This window comes from Cibotium barometz, chromosome 34, assembly GCF_041138505.1.
Source record: "Cibotium barometz isolate CiBa-2024 chromosome 34, ASM4113850v1, whole genome shotgun sequence".
Taxonomy (NCBI): Eukaryota; Viridiplantae; Streptophyta; class Polypodiopsida; order Cyatheales; family Cibotiaceae; genus Cibotium; species Cibotium barometz.
Window position 1 is genome coordinate 44,326,182 of NC_141079.1, and position 11,823 is coordinate 44,338,004.

Genomic DNA, 11,823 nt, shown 5'->3' on the forward strand with positions numbered 1-11,823 from the left:
CCAACGAACAATATAATCGAGCAAGGAGAGCACCAATGTAGGTAATACTTTTTATTTTTATTTATAAAACATGTTATGACCTTTATAATAATTTCTATTTTTATTTATATATATCTTCAATTTGCGTAGATACAAGGTGGACAAGAAGGAGGACAAGAAGTCTCAGAGAGTGATGACTCCTCCTATAGTAGTAACCCGCTAGTTTTTCTTCATGTATAGTTTCGGTTTATACAACTATGTTTCTTTTTCAAGCCTCATGTGGCTACCATCATGTATGGACAACTTCTTGGATATAAGATGAAATTTTTCATCTTCTTTATGTATCTATGTTTTTATTCAGGCGTTATGTGGCTATGATCATGTAAGGATAAATTTTTGGATATAAAATGTAATTTCTCATCTTCTTTAATCAATATTCAAAGTGTGTTCACAAATCTTTTTGTGCATATCTATCTTTAATTTAAGTTTTTATGTTGATATCTTTGCTGATCTTGATTCGTCTATGTACAAGTAAGCAAAACCTTAAACCAGAGAGCGAAAATGCAGCTCTACAAGTGCAAAAAATGTAGCTGTACATTTGCACAGGCAGCTCTCTGGATTTTTTTTTAAAAATTCCAGAGCGTGTCTATATGCACGTCTATAAGCACGTCTATTATGTAGTATAGATACGTTTATAGACGCGCATATAGATGCACTTATAGCCTCTATTATAGACGTGTGTCGATAGACGCAATTTTAGACGCGCCCGTAACATTTTAAACCACGTTGTCAAAACGTGTCTATAAACTCGCTTATGGTTGCTTTTCCTTGTAGTGAATACACACACGCACACGCACACGCACACGCACACACGTTGCTTTTTCTTGTAGTGAATACACACACGCACACGCACACACATACACACACACACACATACTTTTTATGTTTATTATTTATATACATATATATTTAATATATATATGTGTGTGTGTGTGTGTGTATGCGCATGTGCATAGATGTGTGTGTGTGTGTGTGTTTTTAAATCATATATTCTTATTTTTATAATAATTAAATATTTTCTATAGAAAGATATATATATTTATATTATACACACACACACACACACACACGTTGTCGTGACGTGGGCGTTGTCGCTGGGAAAGCGCGAGGCTTCTGGCTGTGAGAGTAAGTGGTTGAACTTCAAGGGGCAGCACCAACAGAAGCTGGTATCATCAAAGATCGAGTACCCAACTATACATGTGCATCCTCAAAGCCATTATTGGACACATGATGCATATAAAAAACTGACATTAACTTGGCATGTCTCATCTCATATGGCTTTGCACTCCAGAAAAATCACCTCATAGTATTCACATGGAAGATATACATGGCCATCATGGAGCATCAGAGGCTCAACATCAAACAAACTATAAAATCAAGGCAAACATAGACACCTCATATACATGACCAAACCAACCATCTTATGGTTCCAAAACCCAAGAAAAACCATAACATTATGACCTCATGATCAGCAGCAGCATCTTCATCTCGTGTAATATATTTAGACCGTGATGCCATTCACCAGTTGAAGCAAAGTCACAAATGCACCACGACCACTACTCTGGCAGCATCACCTTCGAGGCGGCTCCCTCTGCACCCACACTTCTATTGTATATCCGCTGCTTTGCTGGAGAAGGCTCCCTGCCTCTACACGACGGCCGCCTCTGCCCACCTGTCTCACAACTCTTCAAAACCAGTCGCCAGCCCTTGTGCAGAATTACCTGCTTCTCTGTGCCCAGCTGCACACGTCACCCAAACACAAGAGCCTCTCACCTCCTAACTCACCACCTTGAAGTTACAGCCGGCACTTCCTCTCGTCACCTTCAGACCTTCACCCTCTACCCCCCCACTCTAGACTGGCAGCAGCCGCCTCTGTCTCAGGCTAACCGTGCCCACTCAAGCTTCATGCACACACCATAGTCTGCAATCGGCGCAAAGGCTTCTCTCCTCTCTTGCTTCCCTGGTCACAATAGACCCTTGCCTTCCTTGTGTTGGCTGCATACCATGGTACACACTCATCAAGACTGTGTTTTTCACCTGCATACAGACCCTCCTCTCGTCGCCTTAGCTGGTCAACACTTCTCCAGCAGAGCTACAGATACACACCCAACAGCCGGCGCCTCTTCCATCTCTCTCACGTCTGCATACACAGCCGGCCCTCAGTCACCACCTCTGAGGCGGCCACTATTCGATTCGCTGCAGCTCTTCTTTCCAAGCGATCTTCTACAAGGTAGCTTCTCACCTCGTCTCGCCTCTCTGCAGCGTTCCAGCCCGGGTCTGTTGCCCTTCTGCTCCCTGCACTTATCGACTACCACCACCTCCCTGATCCTCCCTTTCTCTGGCTTTTTCTGCACCGTTCCGGCTCCCTTCACACCAGCGGCCCGCTTCCCTTTCTCTCCAGCCTTCTAGACGTAGAGCTGGCGGCTACGCTGGCATCCCCCACACAAGTAGCCATGTGGCTCCTACTTTATTGGCCATATTATTTATTATTATATTTTGTTTAAAGCCCAATGTAATGGCCACCATCACTCTCTCCACACAAAAGCTCAAGGCTACCTCCTTGGTCCCTTCTCCTTTAAATTGCCCATGTCTCCACACACATTTCAAGACGACCGAGCAGTTAATATCATCACCAGCCGACCTTCGTTCCGGACAGGCCTGCGCTCCCAGAATTTCATCATTGTCCCTGCACATACACTCCATCAAAGTCCCTAGCTTGATTGCCGCATCCATGACGCCCTCAAAAGCAAAACCCTCCACACGCCATACATCTCGTATGTACACAGACACTTAATCCCATGCATCTGGATTTGGATTTTATGGCCTCGCATGCATGGTTTCACACCATAGACGTGCTGTGGCACGACATCCACCCCCTCTAAACCTGCACATCCTCTGGTATGTGCCACACAGGTCCTGGAATTCAGTGTCCATGCATTATTTGCACACCAACATTGGTATATGTACAAGCCTCAGCAATCACATCTGAATGGTTCTGCTTTCCCACCTGGATCAAATACCAATCGCTTTTGGCATATGTGGCATATTCTTTGCTCATATGAAGCCCTATCCTCACTTAGATTCTCTGCATATGCATAATTATCCTCATCATTCAAAGTGGGATGCTCTTCAAAATGATTTGCTTCAAAATTTTCCTCAGGCCATGTTTGAAGCCTTTGCACCACATATTGTATGGCTACAACAAGTAACAACTGCATTAACAGCATGGAACACACATTTGGTAACATCCCATCCAAATCTACCCTGCCCGGATCCAGCTCACCCACTGACAAACATTCATTCTTCTCATCCAAAGACGGAAAAGCATCAACACATACAAAGTCCAACAAGGCATCATCGAGAATAGCCTCCAGCTCTGAATCAATCTCATCACAATCATTTGGCTCACATAACACCTGCATATCCTCACTTGCAACCAACAGTTGACTAGCATCAAGCATAGAAGAGTCCAAAGCTGATGGGGATCTATTATATACCATGAAATCATCCAATGCATCATCTAAGATAGCATCCAATCCAGGATCAATCACATTGAAGCCATTATCATCTTGCAATCCCACATGTTGATTATCATGAACATTCATACCCCCATAACTATATCCATTTGGTTGCTCATATGCAGCCTCATGAGGCTCTGTGACCACACTTTGCATATCCTGCATGTTATCTCCCAGTATTTCTTGATACCTGTCTGCAGATGGGCTTAGATTTATGGGTCCCTCACCCAAGTACCCTTGAATCTGTATGTCATTGAACCCTGCATGATCCAAAAAGACAGATTCAATTTCCCTCTCCAAATCATCATCATAAACAGGCTTCCAAGCTCGAGATTGTTGCTCACAAATGTGGTTGCAAGGTAACCCTGACACTGATGACATAGCATCACCCTGTTTATTGTTGGAACACCCTGTTAGCATTCCAGAATAACCCAAATCCAAAGAACCTTGGCAACGAGCTTCAGAAGCAACATCACTGTTGGAATCACCCATATCACTCACCCCCTCTAAATCAATCACACATACTTGTGGCCCGTCTGCATATTCATGTACATCATCCTGCTTATAAGCATCATAACCAGATAAGAATGCAGTAATGATAGCATCTTCTTCTTGTCTTAGATCTTCAAACTCTGCAATCATGCTTTCGGCAAGAAGCATTGATTCCTGCTGTTCTTCACACATATGATACGACCCCTGAGGAATACCCTTCAAATGTGTCTCCTCAAGCATAGGCATACATACATCATGTGGTATGATTATAGGACCCTGTATGTCTGCACCCTCAAACAAGGAAGACAGATTATACTTGCAGAGTTCACCCATTGCATCTTTATGAGGCTGTAGCAAAGCATCGCTTTTGGCACTGTGAAGGCCTTGTTGCTCACTAATGGCTTTTTGCAGTCCCAATTTAGCATAAACAGCCTCCACAATCTCTGTATCAGCCTTGAATAGCAATTGATTATCCTCCATAAGACATGCATCGACAACCGCTTCTAAATTGGCTCGGATTGTTGCTGGAACACTATCACAGCTCACATTATACCTGGAACTCGCATAAATAAGTGCATCTGCAAAATCACTCCATCGTTTGGAGTGATACTCTGCTAGTTCCAGCACTTCATCTTTTAAATTAGGACTTACAAGGTATGCAAAAGATGCAATCATCATGTTTTCTGGAACCCCTTGATTCTTCATCTCTGTCTCATAACACCTTAGATAGCTTTCTGGATCGTAACCATCAAATATATTGACCCTGTCATACACCAATTGCACTGCAATTTCCACCGCTTCCTGAATTCGCTTTTCTTCTTCAATCTTCCTGAACCGCTCTTCAAGCTCTTTCATCTCTGCATATAAATGCTCCATTTTGCTAGCCATCTCTACGTACTCTCACCCCAGCGGTTTCACGTCGGGTTCACCAAATCTGTCGTGACGTGGGCGTTGTCGCTGGGAAAGCGCGAGGCTTCTGGCTGTGAGAGTAAGTGGTTGAACTTCAAGTGGCAGCACCAACAGAAGCTGGTATCATCAAAGATCGAGTACCCAACTATACATGTGCATCCTCAAAGCCATTATTGGACACATGATGCGTATAAAAAACTGACATTAACTTGGCATGTCTCATCTCATATGGCTTTGCACTCCAGAAAAATCACCTCATAGTATTCACATGGAAGATATACATGGCCATCATGGAGCATCAGAGGCTCAACATCAAACAAACTATAAAATCAAGGCAAACATAGACACCTCATATACATGACCAAACCAACCATCTTATGGTTCCAAAACCCAAGAAAAACCATAACATTATGACCTCATGATCAGCAGCAGCATCTTCATCTCGTGTAATATATTTAGACCGTGATGCCATTCACCAGTTGAAGCAAAGTCACAAATGCACCACGACCACTACTCTGGCAGCATCACCTTCGAGGCGGCTCCCTCTGCACCCACACTTCTATTGTATATCCGCTGCTTTGCTGGAGAAGGCTCCCTGCCTCTACACGATGGCCGCCTCTGCCCACCTGTCTCACAACTCTTCAAAACCAGTCGCCAGCCCTTGTGCAGAATTACCTGCTTCTCTGTGCCCAGCTGCACACGTCACCCAAACACAAGAGCCTCTCACCTCCCAACTCACCACCTTGAAGTTACAGCTGGCACTTCCTCTCGTCACCTTCAGACCTTCACCCTCTACCCCCCCACTCTAGACTGGCAGCAGCCACCTCTGTCTCAGGCTAACCGCGCCCACTCAAGCTTCATGCACACACCATAGTCTACAATCGGCGCAAAGGCTTCTCTCCTCTCTTGCTTCCCTGGTCACAACAGACCCTTGCCTTCCTTGTGTTGGCTGCATACCATGGTACACACTCATCAAGACTGTGTTTTTCACCTGCATACAGACCCTCCTCTCGTCGCCTTAGCTGGTCAACACTTCTCCAGCAGAGCTACAGATACACACCCAACAGCCGGCGCCTCTTCCATCTCTCTCACGTCTGCATACACAGCTGGCCCTCAGTCACCACCTCTGAGGCGGCCACTATTCGATTCGCTGCAGCTCTTCTTTCCAAGCGATCTTCTACAAGGTAGCTTCTCACCTCGTCTCGCCTCTCTGCAGCGTTCCAGCCCGGGTCTGTTGCCCTTCTGCTCCTTGCACTTATCGACTACCACCACCTCCCTGATCCTCCCTTTCTCTGGCTTTTTCTGCACCGTTCCGGCTCCCTTCACACCAGCGGCCCGCTTCCCTTTCTCTCCAGCCTTCTAGACGTAGAGCTGGCGGCTACGCTGGCATCCCCCACACAAGTAGCCATGTGGCTCCTACTTTATTGGCCATATTATTTATTATTATATTTTGTTTAAAGCCCAATGTAATGGCCACCATCACTCTCTCCACACAAAAGCTCAAGGCTACCTCCTTGGTCCCTTCTCCTTTAAATTGCCCATGTCTCCACACACATTTCAAGACGACCGAGCAGTTAATATCATCACCAGCCGACCTTCGTTCCGGACAGGCCTGCGCTCCCAGAATTTCATCATTGTCCCTGCACATACACTCCATCAAAGTCCCTAGCTTGATTGCCGCATCCATGACGCCCTCAAAAGCAAAACCCTCCACACGCCATACATCTCGTATGTACACAGACACTTAATCCCATGCATCTGGATTTGGATTTTATGGCCTCGCATGCATGGTTTCACACCATAGACGTGCTGTGGCACGACAACGTACACATGCACACACACTCGCGCGCATGCACACACACACATACACACACACACACGCATATACATATACACATATATATAAACACATACATAAATAAATAAACAAATTTAGTATAATAAAAGATACACACACATACACACACACACATACACACACACTACATGTGTGTGTGTGTGTATATATATATATATATATATATATATTTGTGTACATGTATATATGTATGTATGTATATATACATGTAAATATATATATAAATAAATACATATATATACATATAAATATAATGTAAATAAATATATGTTTATATAATAAATATTTGATTACTATAAATAAATAAACATATAAAATATAATAAATGTATAGTAAATATAAATTTATATATTTATTATGTATGCAAACATAAATTATATAAAGAGAGAAATTTTAATATGACAACATATGTTTATTATGTATATATATATATATTTATATAATAATAAAATTTAATATAATACTATGTGTTTAATATGTACTAAAAAATATATTTATATAATAAATAGTATACAATATATATTAGATATTTTTTATAGTAGAGTTATAATAAGTTTATATATATATATATTTATCATAGAAGAAACATAATGCATTTAAATTATAATAAATCTAATATAGAAGGAGCATAATGCATTTAAATTTCAATAAATATAGAGAGAGAGAGAGAGATTTATTATATAAAATATAAAAAATAATGATATGCGTGTGTACATATATATGTATGTATGTATGTGTGTGTGTGTGTATATATATATATATATATATATATATAAATGCTTGGCACCGCCAAGAGTAGGTCGAGAGACTAATGGTGGAGAAAAATAGAATTTTGTTTCTTTGTTTATATTTTTCAAGGTTTTTGAATACGTTGATGCACCACAAGAGAAAAAGAAACCTCCAGGTTCGTCGTAGAAGGTTAGGCATGCATATGGGTTTGACATGCATACATACTATGACATAAATAAAGTTTGATGATAGAGAGAGTTGGGTGTGATGAAAAGGGAAAAAGAATTGTGTTTATATAACATGATGTTTTTATGATAATTATGTTTATATAACATGATGTGATGAAAATGGAAAAATAAATAGTTCATACGTTTCCCCTTTTAAGAGTGGGCCAGACCCATGTCCTATGTGCATGTGTCATAGACACTAATACATGTAAATAAGGATTTAGACCATTCAATAATTGATCTGCCCGAAGGTTTGCGGGTCTTGTCCACTAGTGGGTTTAAAAACCTAGCCAAGGGTGCATCTCAAAGTTGGATGGGCATCCAACTTTCCAAGGGTGCATCTCGATCTCCGCATCTCGAAAATTGAAATCAATGCAAACGTGCATGTCGATCTCCACACAAGTCTTGCAAATTGCATGCCGATCTACATGCTCAAAATGTGAACCTGTTGAAATTTGAAGTGATCTCCGGCTTTGAAATTAACCCTCACGGTTATTTCTCGCGTAAGGGACAATTAATTAAAGGGAGGGAGCCTATGGACCATATATATATATATATATTATATATATAATATATTATATATGCCTGGCACCGACCATATATATATTATATATATCATATGTTAAATAAACCTGATGGGTAACGCGCCTTGAAAATGGAAGTCAATGGCATCTTGAAATTTGCAGTTTGGATCTGAATTCCTAAGAGTGGCAGCGTAGCTGCAGATAATATATAGCCTGGTACAGCCACCGCGAGAGAGAGAGAGAGAGAGAGAGTTAGGTTTTAGGGATCGATCCTGCAGCTGGTCTTCGTGACGTTCCAGGTTGGTTGCTGTAGCCTCTGATCATGCAAGTAGAGCCATTAATGGACACCATTCACGATTTTTGTGAAATGTAAAAACCATTGCATTGCATTGCAGCAGCAAGGTTCTGATTTATTTAGAGCCAAGCCAACCAACAAAAAATGACGAGTTACAGCAACACTAATTCGCAGCAACTTCCTCCTCGTAACTATTTAATTCTAATTAACACTTCGATGATTAGAACCAGATGTAACCATATAACGCTTACGTATTAACCTGTCTGATAATATAATGATTATTGTTTTATTATGCTATTGAGTTTATTAATCGGGATGTTGCTGCAGGAAGCGTGGCGTCGATGGAGCCTGGAACCAGCACTGCCGCCAGCAGGCATGACGCGGTGGTGGAAACGTCATCGCCCTACCCTATTCGCGTCATCGACGTGGCTGCTACTGTGGACGTCAGCGCCCGCGGAATCTGCTTCAAGGAGCCTGACAACTGGGATTTCCACACCATATCCCACACTTGGATGCAGAAGGTCCGGGATTTCTCAAGGCAGATCGGAAACCAGGTCGCTGCTGCAGGAGCAGGGAGCTCAAGGACAGCTTACTACAATGAGGCTTTCAAAGCCGCAGACTTCAGTGATAGCCCGTGCTACCAAGATTTGAAACATCTCTTCAGGGTGCTGCAGGATGAAGAAGGCGTGGAATGTGCATGGTTTGATGCAGTGTGCATCGACCAGACCAGCCCGACGGAGAAGGAGAGGGAGATCCCCCGCATGGGGAGCTATTACTCAGAAAGCAAAGGTTGCTTTGTACTCCCACACGGCATCGGGCAAGACCTGCACATGAAGTTCTGGGGTGCATCTGATCATGCAGGGCGACCAACCATGCCGCGCTGGTTCAGCCGCGCATGGACAGTACAGGAATGTGCGCTTCCCAAGAAGCTCACGTTTGTGCTCTCCCTCAGTCTTGAGGAGCGGGAGCAACTCAATCACTTCCTGGAGTTCAGTCAGAGGAACAGGCTGCGTATAAACAGCTGTGTATCAGATGAAGATGAGGATAAGGTCATCCTTAAGGTCGACGAAAGACGTCCACGCGCAAAACGCACCATAGTGGCAATGCGTCCGGCTGAGGAGGATTTGCACTTCAGCAAACCTGGAAGGGGATTCTGCAGATGCCTGCTAGATCCTTTGATGGTGGTGTATGCAAGAGCGAGTTATCAACTCTTTAGGATGTACTACAAAGACAACATAGCCACTAATTCACGCATTCTGCCTGATCGCATTCCAACTATGGGTATCCCAAATGTGATGTGTGAAGACTGTCGCTCCTTCCCACTTGCGAGAGAAGCCAGCAGCAACCAGCTTATATTCATGGATCGTCAAGCTTACATACATGTGGCTTCATTTTTTGCTGCAGCAACTGCACCGCTGCTTCATCTGAGTCCACTGTACTGTAGAACCTCACAAATTGCTTGCATGGATGATCTGAACTGTCAAGAGCCATTAATGACAGGAAAGTGTATATCTTGCCCTATGCTTGTTGCACACCTTGTTACTGCCCGTCAATGTGATCACCCAGAAGACAGGATTCTCAGCATACTCGGGCTACTGGGGTCTAAGCAGCTGATGCCTGTCAATATAATTAAGGACAACCTGGATGACCAGATTCTAGAAGTTTGTACGAGGAATCCCCACTTGGTGGTCCAGCTTTGTGCCATGAGCTTCTTTGGCTATGAGAAGCCTGGGATGTCGTGGGCTCCCCGGCTCCTCAAGCATCATCGTGGCGATCTAATCTTCACTCGAAAGATGATCGGAGAATGGGAGGATTATCCAGGTGATTAACTGACCTTAAACATTCTCATCATGATTCACACATCAAGTTCTAGATAGGTCAGTAACTTGCCATATGGGCCCTGGTCTAGACTTGTAAGTGCTCCAAGAAACCTATTTTTATGGCTCCATGTTAGACGTAGGAGTGCTTATTGTTTGAGGTGTCATATTTTTTTGTTAAGTGTCATAGTTTAATATATGTGTATGGATGATAGGTCCCATCATCAAAACCAATGTGCACGTTGTCAACGTGTGCCCTCAACATATTGAATTGTCAGCGTGCATCACCAACTCTACGGCTGATATCAATGGCCAATCTGGCGAATTTCAACTTCGACTCACATTCAAATCTGGCGTGGAAGCACTGTTTCGGGAAAGACGCAATAATTACCAGTACTTTACATGGAGGGACTATAGCTTTGGCATGCCTGATGCTATGCAACCTCATTATGCCAACCTATGTAGTGTTATGACTTGCCCATCTGCTTTTAGGATTTGCCCATCTGCTTTTCATCAAAACTCACTAGGGTGTCTTGGACTCCCTATCGAGAATTATAGGAAAGATAAACGACAGCACATAAAATTAAAGCTTTGGTGGATCCTTCTAGGTGATGCCTTTTATGCACATGAACCATGTAAGGTTGCGATGGCTTGTATGGAGGCTCCAGGTACAGACACATGTGTTGTCCTCCACAAAGTTGGTCTCTATTTCTTTCCCTTAGATCTTGCTAGTGAAATCTTCAATGAAACCATCCTCTCCTCTTGTTTTATAGGCGGTATGGGAAAGTGTTTCTTGAAGTTAACAGGACATTGAGATTCTAGAGGATGGATTTTCTAGTGCTATGATGAATTTGAAGATTGTATTCAATAAATTGGGATTGTCACAATTCATAGTAGTTCCTGTTGGAACTGGGGTCTCAACAGCCTCATGTGAAAATTCAAGGAAAAAATGACGTACGTTTAGACATACATTTCTTCTTTAGTTCTATAGATTGCACTTACTTGCTATGTATAGATTCAATTTTTGCTTTAAATAACTATGCCCATAGGGAAGACTCCAAGTGTCACCAAATGCGCCATTGGGGTAGTGTAACCATGCTAGGTGGCATACAGATGACCAAAATTATTTTCCTACAATTGGTTTGTGGTAATATATGTTAGAAAATGAGAATGATCTAAGTATATTAGCATGAAAACATTGAGAAGATTAACGCTTGTTTTACTTACAAAACGGATGAGGAATCTCCTCAAACCACCACAACCAAGGCATGATCGTATCCCTCTCTGCAACTGCTCCTCTGTGGCCCACTATTGTGCGGGAAAGGTCACCCCATGCCACACCTGGTGCCAAGCAAGCTCGGCCCAATGATTTTCTCGTGTAGTGTGTCTCTATCGAGTAGCCTTCCTGCAGTTTT

General features: G+C 42.8%; 1 protein-coding gene across 2 annotated transcripts; it reads left to right on the forward strand.

Annotated features, from left to right (window-relative positions):
• Positions 1-8,457: 8,457 nt before the first annotated feature.
• LOC147619067 (uncharacterized) lies at positions 8,458-11,295 on the forward strand. 2 transcript variants are annotated; one of them, XM_086774530.1, is made up of 3 exons: positions 8,458-8,778; positions 8,919-10,412; positions 10,624-11,295. In XM_086774530.1, exons 1-3 carry the CDS (start codon positions 8,736-8,738, stop codon positions 11,220-11,222), a joined length of 2,136 nt encoding a protein of 711 aa, XP_086630656.1. In that variant the 5' UTR covers positions 8,458-8,735; the 3' UTR covers positions 11,223-11,295. The 2 variants fall into 2 exon arrangements, with proteins under 2 accessions (XP_086630656.1, XP_086630657.1); XM_086774531.1 differs by having other exon boundaries at positions 8,458-8,595.
• The last annotated feature ends 528 nt before the right edge of the window (positions 11,296-11,823 follow it).